Source organism: Globicephala melas, chromosome 9, assembly GCF_963455315.2.
Source record: "Globicephala melas chromosome 9, mGloMel1.2, whole genome shotgun sequence".
Taxonomy (NCBI): domain Eukaryota; kingdom Metazoa; phylum Chordata; class Mammalia; order Artiodactyla; family Delphinidae; genus Globicephala; species Globicephala melas.
In genome coordinates this window covers 90,437,782-90,456,051 of record NC_083322.1, presented here as the reverse complement: position 1 = coordinate 90,456,051, position 18,270 = coordinate 90,437,782, and the positions used below count along the sequence as shown (strand labels likewise).

General features: G+C 36.4%; 1 protein-coding gene across 5 annotated transcripts in view; it reads left to right on the top strand.

Moving 5' to 3' along the window:
* Positions 1-4,582, top strand: part of PNPLA8 (patatin like phospholipase domain containing 8) — a 134,597-nt gene extending 130,015 nt beyond the window's left edge. For all 5 annotated transcript variants that reach the window (XM_030871147.3, XM_030871146.2, XM_030871148.2 and 2 more), the window contains one exon: positions 2,127-4,582. In XM_030871147.3, coding sequence (XP_030727007.1) covers positions 2,127-2,401 — 275 coding nt within the window. In that variant the 3' untranslated portion in view covers positions 2,402-4,582. The remainder of the gene's footprint in view (positions 1-2,126) is intronic.
* Positions 4,583-18,270: the final 13,688 nt, after the last annotated feature.

The following is an 18,270-nucleotide window of genomic DNA, read 5'->3' as shown; positions in this document are numbered from 1 at the left end:
TTTGCATACTAGCAATGAACAGTTAGAAATTGAAATTAAATATATACACAGATATTATTTATAATAGCATCAAAATATTAAATACTTAAGAAACTATTTAACAAATTATATACAAGACCTGAGCAGGAGAAACTACAAAACACTACAGAGAGAAATTAAAGAAGGCCTAAATAAATCGATATATCAGTACCATGCTCATGAATTGAAAATCTCGGTATTGTTATGGTGGCAGACCACAGATTGATCTATGGACTTCATGCAACTGCTATATAAATGAAAACGGACTTTTTCTGGAGTAGGGATTAACAAGATGACTATAAAATCTATATGAATATGGGAAGGACCTAGAATAACCAAAACAATTTTGAAAAAAAAAAAAAAATTGGAGGACTTAGACCCCCTGATTTCAAGACTATAAAACTACAGTAAGCAAGGGTGGTATTTGCATAAAGACAGACAGAAGATCAGTGATACCTAATAGTACAGAAATTGATCCAGACATGTATGCTCAAAAGATTTTTGACAAAGGTAATTCAATGAGGAAAGGATAATCTTTTCAACAAATAGTACTGCGACAGTTAGATAACTGTATTTTAAAAGTTGAACCTTGACCCTTCACATCATACACAGAACCTAACTGGAAATGGATCACAGACCTAAATACAAGAGTTAAAACTGCAAATCCTCTAGAATACCCTGGAGAAAATCTTAATAACCTTGGGTTAAGTAAAGAGTCTTTGATAGGACACAATAAATGTGGACATAACAGGAAAAATAGATAAATTAGACTTCATCAAGTTATAATTTTGTTCTTCAAAAGACACTTTTAATAAAATGAAGACAAGCTATAGACTGAAATAAAATATTAGTAAAATATGTTTGATCCATCTTCAGAACCAAATGTATAATCAGATGCAATATATATAGAAAATGCTTACATTGTATAATATAAGGAATATACAGAGATGAAAACAAAAATTCAGTGGGGAAAAAAATGGCCAAGCGTCTATTTGAACAGACGCTTCACTGAAGAAGATGTACAGTTGACTAAGAAGTACATGGAAGACTTTTCAACATTATTAGTCCTTAGGGAAATGAAAATTAAAACCACAAGATCCTAGTACATATCCTCTAAAATGATTAAAATTGAGACCGACAGTACTAAGTCTTGGCAAAGATGTGGAACAGTGGGAACTAAGATATCCTAGTGGTTGGCGTGCAGAATGGTGCAACCATTTGGAAAACAGTGTTGTGGTTCTTAATACGATAAACAAACTTTTACCATATGAATGAGAAATATCATCTCTGAGTATTTACCCAAAAGAAATGGAACCATATATCTACAAAATGATTTAGGATTATTTCTAATAGCTAAAAACAGAAGAGAACCAGACCGGAGAGAACAAATTGTGTTATATCCATACAGTGGATTACCACTTAGCAATAAAAAGGAAGGAACTATTGATCCATGCTGCAACATGTATTTCAGAAGCATTTTGCTGGGTAAAAGAAGCTAACCAGACCCAGAAGCGCTATATATATTTATGATTCTGTTTATATGAAATTCTAGAAAAGGCAAAGGGTAAGGGAGGACCAACCATAAAAAGACATGAAGAAGCTTTTGGGATGACAGAAAATGTTCTATGTCATGATTGTTGTGGTGGTAACAGTGTATATGTTTGTCGAAACCCGTCAATTTAGACACTTAAAATCGGCAAATCTTATTGTATGTAAATTATACCTCAATAAAGATGATCTCAAGAAATTAAAAAACATGTACTCCCATAAAAATTATTTATAAAAAAAGAAATTAAAAAACAAAAAAGGAAGGTTGGAAAAGGCATTTCAGCAGTGGCTAACAGTATGACTGAAAACAGAGAAGAGAGTCCTGAAGCAGGGGTCCTAATTTATCAGAATTATATGGCGTATTTTGGGAGATGAATTTCATTTCATAGTTATATTCAATATTATGGATTCTTTACTCCTGCTGTTATTTAGCTGGAGTGTGGAAGTAAGCAAGGCTTTGTAATTTGCCTAAAATTGGATAATTGTAAATAACGTAAAATTAGATCATTGCAGAATAACTCGATTTTTTAATTCACCCTATCCTCTGTTTGTTTTAACAGAAGTCCACGTAATGCTTGATGGTCTGTTACCTCCTGACACCTATTTTAGATTTAATCCTGTTATTTGTGAAAACATACCTCTAGATGAAAGTCGAAATGAAAAGCTGGATCAGCTGCAGTTGGAGGGGTTGAAGTACATAGAAAGAAATGAAGAAAAAATGAAAAAACTTGCAAAAATATTAAGTCAAGAAAAAACAACTCTGCAGAAAATTAATGATTGGATAAAACTAAAAACTGACATGTATGAAGGCCTTCCGTTCTTTTCAAAATTGTGATGAGTGTGTGCACAGTTAGCCTCCTAACTGAAGGCCTGTTCAGAAGATCCACAGAGTTCAGTAAGGAATTGTGGGGTTCAGCATGACTACCTTTGAAATGCTTAGAATTCTGGGGAATCCTGAAAAGACAGTGTTCGGACCAGCTTGCACAGTACAGAGAGGTTGTGCGTGGTTACAGAATTCATCTGGGAATTAGGTTTTTATGATGTTAATAATTAACCACGTGTTAGGAATCTTACTGTGCCCGTTGGTTTTAGTACATATTGGTGTTGTATTGTTTGATGTTTGAAAATTTATTAATATATGTGCCAAACAAGGACTGAAAGCTGTCATATTATACTTGGTATTTTTACTTTAGTCACCATAATCAACTTAAATTTATTTGATCATTGATTTTCTTTCATGTGGAAAGCTAATTTCTTAAAATAATTCATCTCTTTAAACATCACTTAGGTTTTCACTAGCTACATTCTGCATTCCACATGTTGCCTTCTACTATTGTCATATCATCTAAACAGATACAGAAAAAATGGGATTCTCTCTATCAGAGGACTTATACATTTGAAATATGAAAGAGCGAGATACAGTTTTCTATTCCAAATGTGTTTATTTCAACATCGTTTGGTTCCGAAAGATAGGTGAAGTTCCAATCAACCACTTTTTCCCCCTGAAATTTCAAGGTAATGCTGTATGTTAACTTTTCTAGCTCTAGCTTAGCATTCACTGTTATGAAAGTAATTATTTGAATTTACTGAGAAAATGCCCCATCATTAACAAAAATAAGCTATTGAAATAATCTATGTTAAAAGGCTAATGTCATTTTAAAATTATTTATTGTTCATAATGTAGCCCTTCTTCTCTTTGTAGCATTTGAATATACCTGTCAACAGTATGCTTTAAAAAAATGTCAGGCTTGTTTTACCTTAACTCCTTTAACCATCTGGACTTCACAGAGGTTAACAACATATACACCAACCCGAATCATTGTTTATGCTAATCAGATTCATCCTTGTTGTGTTATCTATCTGCCATGTAAATCTTTCACCGTGTTTAGATTTGTGAAGAGAAATGAAAAAAGGTGAGTGTCCTTTGCTTTGTACATGTAAACTAGAGCTAAACCCCTTACGGGGATTGTCATATTGTGTCTTTGCAACACTGATGCGAAGAGGCAGTGAGGCATGGTTCACAGACGCCGGGGGAGCTGAGTGTCTGGGTGCAGCTCGGGCTCCAATGCAGAGCCCTTCTCTTTGTGACCTGGAGGAGGGTGGACAGCCTCTCTGGCCTTCAGATATTTTATTTGTAAAATGAGAAGAGCTGCCTGTAAAATTTTATTTCCTCTTACGGCAACTGAAAAGTAAATTCTGCAAATGTACAAGCAAAAAGATAGGAAGAAGTGTGAAAATGAATTTTCAGTCCTACACAGGTAAAATATCTGCTCTTTTCAAAGAAGCAAAGAATTGTCTGTTTTAAAAAGAAAATGTAATAAATTATCCAACTTATCAGTTATTTTAAACATAGAAAATAAAAATTATTTTGTAGCTCAGTCCTTTTGGGGTGTTTCAGTTCTTATTTCTGTAATAAATGCTGTGGTGGTAATATTTCAGTTCTGTTCTTGCTGCTGATGTTATTGTTTATTAAAAATAGCACCGGGACTTCCCTGGTGGCGCAGTGGTTAAGAATCCACCTGCCAACACAGGGGACATGGGTTCGAGCCCTGGTCCGGGAAGATCCCACATGCTGCGGAGCAACTAAGCCCATGAGCCACAACTACTGAGCCTGCGCTCTAGAGCCCGTGAGCCACAACTACTGAGCTCGAGCACCACAGCTACTGAAGCCTGTGAGCCTAGAGCCTGTGCTCCGCAACAAGAGAAGCCACCGCGATGAGAAGCCCGCGCACGGCAACGAACAGCAGCCCCCGCTCGCCACAACTAGAGAAAGCCCACGCGCAGCAACAAAGACACAACACAGCCAAAATTAAAAATAAATAAATAAAATAAAATGTATTTAAAAGAAAAAAAAAAGCACCTCGGGACTTCCCCAGCGGTCCAGTGGTTAAGACTGCACTTCCACTGCGGGGGGCACAGGTTTGATCCCTGGTCGAGGAACTAAGATCCTGCATGCCGTGTGGCGTGGCAAAAAAAAAAAAAAGAATTTGAAAAATAGTGCCTCAGATAGAGTTGTCCCTAGAGGCATATTGGCTGGATGGGGTTTCTGCCAGGGATTTCTCCTAGGGAGTGGAGAGAGCCTGGCCTGGGTTGTAATTACACTCTGTACCTCTTCCTCTCCCACACCACATTTTATCCAGGAGAAAGTAGATGTCAAAGGAATCTTCTGAGAAGGAAGGAAGTCACAAAACGTGAGCATGCAGTCTGAGGGGATAGGGTGCCCCCCAGCAGTTGCTGACAGCTGCCTCCCCTTTTCACTTAGGGTAAGGTTGCTAATGACTGAAGGGCTGGGACCCCTAAAGTTCCATGCTCAAAATATTACCTAACCTGCTATACTCCAGAAATAATTCTAGTTACAGTTTTAAATATTTCACAGGTATCAGTGCTAGTAATGTGACTAAAAACATCAATTTGTAACATCCAAATTACAGTTTTTAGACACAGTGTAAGTAACTATGAAAGTACCAGTGATTTCTAAAGATAGTGTAAAATAGTCCTTTCAGACCACAAATACTGCATATTCGTATACAACTAGAACAACTTGTACCTGTAAGAAAAATGCAAATAATTGGAAATCAGAATATTTCTGGGTATTCATTGTAATAAAGCAAATTTCAAGTACAATAAAGTATCACAAGTATGTAAGTTGCGTTCTTGTCCAAACCTGATGCAGTTCGTCTGTTTTACAGTTGCTTGGCTGATTATTTCCCTCTTGAACAGCACAAGGTACGAGTGTACTCTGGCCATAGCTTTTTTCTTAAACCACACAGCATGGCACGTAACTATGTTCCCATGTCCCTGTCCCTGTAGCTTTTTTCACTCTAACAAAGGTACACCCAGTTGGGTGGTGCACCCATTTTCAATTATTCTTGTCCCAATTTGTACTTGAAACTGATTATCTGAAGAACTGTGTAATTCACCTGAGATAACCTTCACTTAACAGTGAGGCCAGTGCTTTCCTTTGTCCAAAAGCAGAGTGGATTTCTTTTCAGGAAAGAAGAGAAGTAAAAGAATACTCTTCTGGGGGCTTCCCTGGTGGCACAGTGGTTGGGAGTCTGCCTGCTAATGCAGGGGACACGGGTTCGAGCCCTGGTCTGGGAGGATCCCGCATGCCGCGGAGCAGCTGGGCCCGTGAGCCACAACTGCTGAGCCTGCGCATCTGGAGCCTGTGGTCCGCAACAAGAGAGGCCGCGATACTGAGAGGCCCGCGCACCGCGGTGAAGAGTGGCCCCCGCTTGCCACAACTAGAGAAAGCCCTCGCACAGAAACGAAGACCCAACACAGCAAAAACTAATTAATTAATAAACTCCTACCCCCAGCATCTTCTTTAAAAAAAAAAAAAATACTCTTCTGAAAGATGAAGACTCACTACCAAGTAGGTTATGGATTTTTCGTGGGACTGTTTTTAAAGTAGGATCAGTTCTTTATGAGAAAAATCTTTTAAAGACAGATAAATGGCCTAATTAGGTTATTTCCAATGCAATAGTTCTGTGATAATTTATAAAAGTAAAGTGATCAACTGAGTTAAAAGAAATGTCTGTCAGTCAAAGAAGAAATTAGGATAGTTAGTCTTCCTTGTTCATTCATATCACTTATTCTATAAGGTTTAACTGATGTCTTTGGCAAACAGTTTATGCTTCTTGATAAATTCATTCAAATCAAGTTTTCATTCATGCTACTGGTTATATCTAATTTTTAAAATTTTGATTTTTAAAAAATATAGCCGTGTGTGCCTTGCAAGTGGCTATATTTTGAAAAATTATTGAAAAACCAAAATTTATCCACTGTTAATAGTTTTATTACAACTAACTGGTAAAGTTATTAAATTGTTCCATTTTTACTTTAAGGGAAGTCTCATAACTCTGAAAGTAGAGGAACATAAAGGTGTTTAAGTGCTTTCACGTCTGTAGAGGAAACGTGAGTATTTTTATGATTGTTAATAGCTAATATCTAGCACTTACAGGCCAACCACTATACTGAGAGCTCTATGTTCATTATCTCATTATATTATGTATGTCCCTGTGAAAGAGGTACTATTATTCTTCCTAGTTTTCAGCTAAGAATACCAAGGTTATAGAAAGTTAAATAATAATGAAGTAAAGAGGAAAGTCATAAACATTTTAAACTTTTCCTTTTGTCTCTCCCAATTAGCCAGGTTCAGAAGTTCATTATTCATTGTGCAGACGTTTACTGACCGCCATCTTTCTTCCAGGACCGCTTGCACCCCCTGCATCACCCATATTTGATCATCAGTTTCTGCTTTCAGAGGAAGTGCCTTTTTTTCTTTTTTACAGCTTGAGCAAAGTGTAATTTACGTACCAAAAAAGTCATCCATTGTAAATGTACAATTCAGTACTTTTTAGTAGATTTATAGAGTTGTGCAACCATCCAGCAGTCCAGTTTTAGAGTAATTGCATCATCTGCAAAAGTTCTCTTATGCACATTTGTAGCCATTCCCTGCTCCAACCACGGATACACTTTCTTGTCTGTATAGATTCACCATTTCTGGATATTTCTAAAATTGGGATCATACAGTATGTAATCTGTGAAAAAGCATCTAGCTTTTTTCACTTAGCATGTTTTTGAGATTCATCCAGCTTGTAGCATGTATCAGTAGTTGGCTCCTTTTTATTGCTGAGTAGTAGTCCACTGTATGGATAGACCACATTTTATCTTTTCACAAATTGATGATCTTTTGAATTTTTAGTATTTACCTATGATGAATAATGCTGCAGTGAGGTTCATGTACGGGCCTTTGTGAGGACGTATGTTTTCATTTCTCTCAAGTACATATCTGGAAGTGGAGTGACTGTAACAGTTGTATGGTAGGTGTGTGTTGAACTTTGAAGAAACAGCCAGTTTTCCAAAGTGTCTATACCATTTTACGTCCCCATCAGCAGTTCCATAGAGTTCCAGTTTTCGATACATCTTCTCCAGCCCTGGGTATTGTTTGTCTTTTTGATTATAGCCATCCTAGGGGGTATGTAATGGTATTACAGTGTGGTTTTGATTTGCAGTCCCCCAGTAACTATTGATGTTGAGCATCTTCTTAGGTGCTTATTAGTTATTTGTACATCTTCTGCAGTGAAATATCCATTCAACTCTTTTGCCCATTTTTAAATTGGTTTCTTTGTCTTTTTATCGAGTTGCCAGAGTTCTTTATATATTCTGGATGCCGGTCTTTTGCCAGCTATATATATATCTCCCAGTCTGTGGATTGTCTTTTCATTTTCTCCATAATGTCTTTTAAGCAGACATATGAGTTTTTAATTTTGATGGTCAGTTTATCAATTTATTCTTTTGAGTTAATTTTGTTTATGATGTAAATAAGGGTCAAGTTTCTCTCTCTCTGTCTCTTTTTGCATAAGGATAACCAGTTGTCCCAGCATCATTTGTTAAAAAAAAATCCTCTCACCACTGAATTGTCTTTGTACTTTTGTCAGAAATTTGTTATCTTTATATTCGTGAGTTGGTTTCTGGACTCTCTTTTCTGTTCCATTGATCTATGTATTAATCCTATACCAGTACCACACTGTCCTGGTTACTATAGCTATATAATAACTTTTAAAATCAGACAGTATAATTCTTCCAGCTTGTGCTTTTTCAAATTTATTTTGGCTTTTCCGGTTCCTTTGCATTTCCACATAAATTTTAGAATCAGCTTGTCAGCATGCACACACACACACACACACACACACACACACACACACACACAGCTGGCTGGAATTCTGATAGGGATGCACTGAATGTATAAAGTTGAGAGAACTGACATAGTAACAATATTGAGTATTTCAGTTGTGCCTGTTCTTTGAAGCATACAATGAACATGGACTATCTCGATTTAGATTAAAAAAAAATTTTTTTCTAAGCAGTGTTCTGTAGTTTTCAGTGTACACAGTGTACACTCCTTTCGTGAAATTTATTTCTAAGTATTTTTATTAATTTTCATGCAATCGTGAATGGAATTTTTTTTTAATCTCATTTTCTGATTGTTCCTAGTATGGAGCAATATGTACAGTGATTGCAACTCTGGTGATAGCATGATTTTCCATCTTATGAATTAACCAGTTAGTAATGTCGCAATGACCTAATCTATGAAGTATGGACAGGGTGCTACAGGTTGTGAAAAATGATTGCAGCATATAATGGTCTCACTGGTAATTCGTGACTATATGATAGTTCTGTGTTTTTGTATATTTGGGCAGTGAACACCTATTTTAAGTGTTCAAATCTAATTGTTCAACAATATGTATATACATTAAATATTGCATTTACATTACTGTGTTATTTTGGCATAAAGGTATTTAAATCTCCGGAAATAATATTGATTTAGAAAAATCAGGTCCTGGATTCTGGATTAGATGATATTTTATTGTTGTAGGCGCTCAGTAACTGGTGAGTTACTGAATTACATTTTAACATTTTGTCTTACGTTATTCGTACGTAAAATGTTTTAAATTTATTTCTGATTAAGTATGTTGAGTTGGGTTAGCATTTAGTCTCAATAAATATAAACATGTTTGGTTTTCTGTTTTTTTTTTGGCCGCGCAGCACGACTTGTGGGATCTTAGTTCCCCAGCCAGGGATCAAACCCAGGTCCGCAGCAGTGAAAGCCCACGTCCTAATCACTGGACCACCAGGGAATTCCCTCAATCAGTAAAAACATTAATTATAGATTAGTATTTTAGATAAGATCAATATGGTAGGTGCTCAATACATTCATTAGATTCAGAATTTAGGAATTCGCTTGCTTTCCTTATTTTCATATTTCTTCATTGTAGATTCCTGTGCTGAATATTAACTCATAAAAAAAATATTTTGACATAGGCTGAGCAATTGTGAACTCTCAAGTGTAGAAGTTCCTGAAATGCATATATTTAAAACAGGAGTCAGTGATGAATTTAAACTATGGCACAAAACAATAAACATGAAAGCTCATCTCAGGCTTTGTGAATTTATGAAAGTGTGCACTGTCTTCTTTTTCTTTTACCAGTTAGCAGAACAAGAAATAAGACCTTTCTAGTAGTGGAAATTGGCCGCTTGTCTTATTTTTTAATTGTTTCTGAGGCGGCCGTAATTTACCTTTGTTCATTCCAATGTATGTTATTCTGACAGCTTCATGCTCCTTGTGAATGACAGCCATTAAATGTATAAGCTTCCACTTTACTACCTTTATGCGTAACAGCCATGACATTTGAGTGTTTGCTAAGTACCAGGAACCGAGCTAAGCAGGTTACATGTATTATAGCACATTTAATCCTCCCAGTAAGCCTATGAGGTGAATAGCATAATTACCCCTTTCTTAGAAAAAAAAAGTTGCCCAAGATATCACAGCTAGGACGTGGTAGATGAATCCATTTTCTAAACCATGACTCTTTCTATACCTCGTCCCTAGACTGTCCTTTCCTGAAATGCTGTAAAGAGATTTCAGATCCAGTTTATTACTAAACTGAATCTGTAAACTCTTGGGTTTAATCAGTGAAGAAGTATAATTCCAACATCAAATTGTGTGAATACTTCTTATGTCCTTGTCTACCACAGTGGTTCTCTACTAGAAGTGTATTATCCCTCTCCCTGGAAGGATTTGAAAATCTGGGGGAGTGAGAGGAGATTGTCTGGGGAAACTACTGGCATTTAGTACCTCAGGAGGCAGAGATAGTAAATGCTAGGCATGGCACAGGGCACAGAGCAGCCTCTCGTAATGAACTCTCCCACCCAAAATACCAACGTTGCTCCCTTTCAGAAGCATGAGCTGCTGTCCACACAATATAGATGATGAGTCTCTTCCACAAGAAATTGAGGGTATACTTTGCCCAGAGTTAGGGTGCATAAACCATTTGTAAAATTCCATTTTGATTCCATCTCAAGAGGAATTCTTTTTGCATTAGTTGTCCCTTGTTTATCTTTTTATTGGCCAAGTTTAAATACAACTGAACTGTTCACTTAATCTTACTTTTCTGGACCAAATCTATGGCAGTTATTCTTTCATGACTAGGAAATAGGAAGGAAGGAGATCACATTAAAAAACAGTTTGTTCTGTTCCTGGCAGAGCTATCCACCATCCAAAAAAAGATTCGTAGAGTACAGATGGCCCCGGACTAAACGGTTTGCATGTGCTAGGCCAAGGGTTTGATAAATGTGTGTCTCTCAAGGGTCACACTGATGGCCTTGTTCATTATAAACCTTTATTCAACTGATACAAGTCAATTGAAATTCATCACATTCCACAGATATGTATTATTAGTTTAGTCTGTTAAAGTATTGATTGTAATGTTGACTCACGTTCTCGATGAAAATGTTTAACAACACAGATTCATTCCTTGCCTCTAGACAATATATATATTCTGAGTTGTATTTTAAAGATTTCAGTCTGATTGAATATGAACAGATTACATGGTCCAAAATGGTTGAGAGTTCCAGTAATAGTTGTAGCTAATTTATTGCCATTTAATCTTCATAACAAGGTGCTATCATTATCCCTGTTTTATACTAGCACTGTTTTGATGATGATGGTGAGAAAAGTCTTATTTTTCTTGCCTGCTATTAAATTCAGACTCTGTATCCTTCCCCAAAGAGAAGCAAATATTCATTATCAATGGGAAATAATAGATCGTAATGTGAACATGGGTGGATAGCTGTCTCTCTTAAATTATAGATCTAAAATAACAAATACCTTAATATCCTTTCACATATTTTTTTCTCATCTACATCACATTTAGATGCCTGATTTGTATTTTTAGACAGTTTTCAAGGATCACACCAAGATAAGTGTACTACCCATCTTATAGGAGAATAAAATGGTAAGTTAACAATTATGACTTGTAGCACTCTTCCTTATAGCATGTGCTACTACTGACAGTGTTTGTAGAAGACAAAGTGATAACAGCAATCCAGAAGTCCATCCAGTTACCTGAGACGAAAGGAAAACTATGTCGTCTTATATTAATTATATGACATTGTATTCCCAACACTCCTTGCTCTAAAATAGTATTTAATGTACGTTTTAATTAAATTACATACCAAAATAATTTTAAAAGAACTGTGAGTGCAATTACAAATAACCCATACCTTGGCCAAATAGAACAGAATATTAAAAAGAAAAAGTCATCAAATGTTTTATGCCAAAATACACTTGGCATAAAAATCCTTAGGATTCACTCTAGGAATCTTGCAAAAGAAAATCTTATGTTTCATTATGTTTTGTACAGTTGGACCACATTTTCAAAAACAAATGTTCCACACTTCAAAAACATAGTCGTTGTGCTTTTGTGTTTGTGGTATGAATAATCTAAAGAATTCTTAAAAGTCCCTCAAATTAAAAAAGTTAAGTAAAACCAGTGTAACTTGCACCTCTCTCTGTCTTTCAGATTTGGTCTTAAAAACATGTTTTTAAAAAAAATAATACTAATTGAATTAAGAGCCATTTAAAATTCACAATTTTTTTTTCTGTCTTAATCATTAAAGCCACAGCTTGTAAATCACAGGTGCTGTTATTTTGCTAAGTTTGAATGAACGTGTTTGGTATCAGGATACAATTAATCCATATACATCTAAACATGTTGAATTCCTGTGTTGAATTCCATTTCCTTTGTTGAATTATGTGATGAGTACCCAATGCTAACATTCAGAAACTGTAGAAATGATGGAACTTTACACTGTTTGCTTAGTATATAATGCATATATATTTACATATGTGTATAGTGTATAACAAAGAAATACATGCTTCAAAGCATATGATGAAGGTTAGATGGTATAGAATTTTGTGATATAGGCTTATACCACTATCATTTTCTGAGCATAGGTGAGTGACTATGTCCTGATCTTCAGATATAGTATCCCAGGTGTCTGCAATAGTGTGTGGAACAATAGTGCTACATCCATCTCATCACAAGTATAATCATCAGCTCACAGAATAATATTTCAACTCCAACTTTCTTTAGAGTAATTTTCACCAGAGAGCTACTTTAAAAAAAAAAAAAAGTATCTTATGTGCACTGCAGTCATTTGAAAACATCTTCAAAAGTCATGATTACAAGCTTAAAACATGTAGATAGAAGTATATGTGCTTCTTTATAAAGCAGGAGAGAGAAGGGAAAATTCTCAGTCAACAAATAATTGCAATAACGTAGCTTGCTTTATTTATCTAATTATATTATGCATTCCCAACTCAACTTGTCATATGCTTCTCACGACTATCTCACAGCTTCTAGCATCCTGCTAGATAGATTATAGGCCCTTAATAAATGTTTCTAAGTTGGGCTTAATTAAATGACCTATCTGCCTTACACCATTATGAGGAGATGGGGAAAATGAATATGCTTTAAAAGGTACTTTCTGAAACAGTTTACTTTTAAAATCCGAAAATGAGGCTTGTTCCCAGTGCTGGTGGGTAGAATCATGGCTGGGATCATTTTCCTCAGTGTGAGTGGGACCCTTTCCAGACAATAAAAATCGCACAGGTTACAAAGCCTGTCATTTTCTCTCACCTAGTGCCCGAGGTAAACACTGTTCAGACTGTTTGCATGTCTTATATTTTGACAGGGACTCAAATACAACCCTTCTGGGCACAGAAGAAAGGTTTCTTCTGTTTGAAATGTGAACTTTTTTCTACCTCTTACTGTCGTATCTGCTCATTCTAAAGCCACAACTGCCTTGTTGCCTAGATCCTTAAAGACACAACTTATTTTAGTAAATCTGTGGGTGGGGACCTTTGTACCTCCAGTGAACAATAAACTATAGTCATACATTTGTATACAGCACTTATTTATAATTGCTTACAGCATTTATATACTTTCCAAAACACCTTCAAGTGTATTTCTTCATTTTATTATAACAGCTGTCTCGCGGCTTGGCAAGGCAAGCATTGTTATCCCACAAGGAATGTATGAAGTATAGCACTGAAATACCCAAAGGCTTGTCTGACTTCACTCTGTTTAATATGATGGTTTGAGCCAGTGAATTCCCAGCCCAGGACTCTTTGCACTACTTTCCAAAGAATCACTGGCGGTGGGAGTATTGGCTGCAATAAACAGGTTCTGGTCATAGTGGGAATTTGTATTCTTTCCCAGTGTTGCACAAGATTTGCACTTCTGGGGGATTTGCTTTTATTTTTCTAAAGTGGGAATACTTCATCATAAATGACATGTGTTAAACGCCCATTTGTATCGTGAACCTGACTCTGAATGAGATTTCAGTATATTAAAGGAATGTGTCCTTGAACGATTCTCTGGAGATCTGGATGTCAGAAAAATAAAACAATACAGTGAGCGATATCCTACACACTTTGGAAGTGCGCAGATGGAACGAGGTCAGTGCATTGTTGTGCAGTTCTGGGTCTAGTTTCAAGTCCCTGATCATAGCCCCAGGGAGGTAATAGGTTTTGTGTTAAGATGAAGGTCTTTGTCGAAACTTGAATGGGCTCAAAGTGAGGCCCTAGGCAAGTTCACTGCCCTGAGAGTTTCCCTACCTGAAAAATGCAGAGTTGTTATGGGCCCTAAGAATAATGTAGGTTAAAGTGCCTGGAATATAGTATGTAGTTGCTCAATAGCTACATGTTTGTAATGTATATAACACTAACTACGAATGTATATTACACCAGTATATACTGAATAATAGCAATTATTTTTGTGTTCTGGGAAATTAAGATTCCGAGGGAAAGTACATTAAGTTAGTAATTTTTATTGAGTTATATAGCTTTAAAATCACAGGGTTCTGTTTCTCAATGTCACAGAATTACATTGTGCAACATTCCTCCCCTCCAGTCCTTGAAAGGATCGTGCATTCATTTGATACGACCTCTTCTTTTTTCTGCATTATCTTTTATTACTCTATTCTGTTGTACCATATGATGCATTGCTAAAAACACTACTAACAGTATTATACTTTGGGGTTATAAATTGAGGATATGTATAATGCCCACTCTTGTTTATGTAAAAATAATGTTATCGACCTTGGAGTCAAATGATCTTGTTGCACGTGAATTATTGCATCCCGTGTTATTTGCTGCCGAATCATTTTCAACAGTTTTCAATGCCCTTGTTTCTAAAATTGATTTAAAAATAAAACAAGCATGAACATAGAAACTGTAGACCTTACATATTTTATTTATGCTAAAAAAAGATAGTTTAAGATGTGCAGCAAATTGTTATTTCCCTTATGTTGCAGAAGCTACTAACTGTACAGGTCATACAATTGGAAATGAAACCAGTTAGCTGTGAAGAAATGTATCCTGGGCCTGACTGTCCTTACCACGTCAAACCCTGACTGCAGAGTCTACTCTCTTCGCACAGAGACTATGCCCATCAAGAGATGAGAAGAGGGAGGTACTTCAAGTTTAGTCCGGGTTACGTGGCAGCAGTTTTGGCAGGCAGGGGAAGAACAGTGTTCAGAGAATACATTGATTTTTGTTGTCCTGGATCTGGGGGTTTAATCTTGCTCTGCAGCTGAGGAAAGATGTTCTTTGCACTTTATGCTTAGAGTGTCTTTAAACTCACTGTTATTCAATAGACTATCCTCATGGTGCCTCCCATTATACAGTCCCCCTCCCCTTAATATACACACACCATGGTTCCTGAGACCTATGACTTCCCTATACTGACATTTCATTCATTCATTGAGTGAATATTGGTTAAACGCCTAATATGCGCCAGACATATTTAAGAAATTATGACAGAAGAGTGAGGCAGAGTGGTGAAACACCAAAGTACCAGACCTTGTGCATCCCAAAGAGAGTTGTTTGGCCTTTAAAGCAGTCCCTCTGGGGACTTCCCTGGCAGTCCAGTGGTTATGATTCCGTACTGCCACTGCAGGGGGCAACGGGTTACATCCCTGGTCAAGGGCCTAAATTAATTAACTAATTAATTATAAAAACAACAACAAAGCTGTCACTCTGGGAAGCTTTACAATTTTTTTTTAGCATTTTTAATTTTTTTTTATACAGCAGGTCATTATTACTCATCAGTTTTATACACATCAGTGTATACATGTCAATCCCAATCAATTGGGACTGCCCAATTCATCACACCACCCCCACCAACCCCCGCCACTTTCCCCCCTTGGTGTCCGTATGTTTGTTCTCTACCTCTGTCTCTGTTTCTGCCCTGCAGAGTGGTTCATCTGTACCATTTTTCTAGGTTCCACATATATGCGTTAAAATGCGATATTTGTTTTTCTCTTTCTGACTTACTTTACTCTGTATGACAGTTTCTAGATCGATCCACATCTCTACAAATGACCCAATTTCATTCCTTTTTGTGGCTGAGTAATATTCCATTGTATATATGTACCACATCTTCTTTACCCATTTGTCTGTCGATGGGCATTTAGGTTGCTTCCATGTCCTGGCTATTGTGAATAGAGCTGCAATGAATATTGTGGTACATGACTCTTTTTGAATTATGGTTTTCTCAGGATATATGCCCAGTAGTGGGATTGCTGGGTCATATGGTAATTCTATTTTTAGTTTTTTAAGGAACCTCCATACTGTTCTCCATAGTGGCTGTATCAATTTACATGCCCACGAACAGTGCAGGAGGGTTCCCTTTTAACCACACCCTTTCCAGTATTTATTGTTTCTAGTTTTTTTGATGATGGCCATTCTGACCGGCATGAGGTGATACCTCATTGTAGTTTTGATTTGCATTTCTCTAATGATTAGTGATGTTGAGCAGCTTTTCATGTGCTTCTTAGCCATCTGTATGTCTTCTCTGGAGAAATGTCTGTTTAGGTCTTCTGCCCATTTTTGGATTGGGTTGTTTGTTTTTTTAATATTGAGCTGCGTGAGCTGTTTATATATTTTGGAGATTAATCCTTTGTCCATTGATTTGTTTGCAATTATTTTCTCCATTCTGAGGGTTCTCTTTTTGTCTTGTTTATGGTTTCCTTTGCTGTGCAAAAGCACTGAAGTTTCATTAGGTCCCATTTGTTTACTTTTGTATTTATTTCCATTACTCTAAGAGGTGGATCAAAAAAGATCTTGCTGTGATTTATGTCAAAGACTGTTCTTCCTATATTTTCCTCTAAAGTTTTATAATGTCCCATCTTACATTTAGGTCTCTAATCCATTTTGAGTTTATTTTTGTGTATGGTGTTAGGGAGTGTTCTAATTTCATTCTTTTACATGTAGCTGTCCAGTATTCACAGCACCACTTATTGAAGAGACTGTCTTTTCTCCATTGTATATCCTTGCTTCCTTTGTCATAGATTAGTTGACCATACGTGCGTGGGTTTATCTCTGGGCTTCCTATCTTGTTCCATTGGTCTGTGTTTCTGTTTTTGTGCCAGTACCGTATTGTCTTGATTACTGTAGCTTTGTAGTATAGTCTGAAGTCAGGGTGTCTGATTCCTCCAGCTCCGGTATTTTCCCTCAAGACTGCTTTGGCTATTCGGGGTCTTTTGTGTCTCCATACAAATTTTAAGATTTTTTTGTTCTAGTTCTGTAAAAAATGCTATTGGTAATTTGATAGGGATTGTATTGAATCAGTAGATTGTTTTGGGTAGTATAGTCATTATCACAATATTGATTCTTCCAATCCGAGAACATGGTATATCTCTCCATCTGTTGGTATCATCTTTAATTTCTTTCATCATTGTCTTATAGTTTCCTGCATACACGTTTTTTGTCTCCCTAGGTAGGTTTATTCCTAGGTATTTTATTCTTTTTGTTGCAATGGTAAATGGGAGTGTTTCCTTAATTTCTTTTTCAGATTTTTCATCATTAGTGTATAGGAATGCAAGAGATTTCTGTGCATTAATTTTGTATCCTGCAACGTTACCAAAATCATTGATTAGCTCTAGTAGTTTTCTGGTGGCATCTTTAGAATTCTCTATATATAGTATCATGTCATCTGCAAACAGTGACAGTTTTACCTCTTTTCCGATTTGTATTCCTTTTATTTCTTTTTCGTCTCTGATTGCCGTGGCTAGGACTTCCGAAACTATGTTGAATAATAGTGGTGAGAGTGGACATCCTTGTCTCATTCCTGATCTTACAGGAAATGCTTTCAGTTTTTCACCATTGAGAATGATGTTTGCTGTGGGTTTGTTGTTTACGGCCTTTATTATGTTGAGGTATGTTCCCTCTGTGCCTACTTCCTGAAGAGTTTTTATCATAAATGGGTGTTGAATTTTGTGAAAAGCTTTTTCTGCATCTATTGAGATGATCATATGGTTTTTCTTCTTCAATTTGTTAATATGGTGTATCACATTGATTGATTTATATATACTGAAGACTCCTTGCATACCTGGGATAAATCCCACTTGATCATGGTTTATGATCCTTCTAATGTGTTGTCGGATTCTGTTTGCTAGTATTTTGTTGAGGATTTTTGTATTTATATTCATCAGTGATATTGGTCTGTAATTTTCTTTTTTTGTAGTATCTTTGCCTGGTTTTGGTATCAGGGTGATGGTGGCCTCATAGAATGAGTTTGGGAGTGTTGCTTCCTCTGCAATTTTTTGGAAGAGTTTGAGAAGGTTGGGTGTTAGCTCTTCTCTAAATGTTTGATAGAAATCACCGTGAAGCCATCTGGTCCTGGACTTTTGTTTGTTGGAAGATTTTAAATCACAGTTTCAATTTCATTACTTGTGATTGGTCTGCTCATATTTTCTATTTCTTCCTGGTTCAGTCTTGGAAGGTTATACTTTTCTAAGAATTTGTCCATTTCTTCCAGGTTGTCCATTTTATTGGCATGGAGTTGCTTGTAG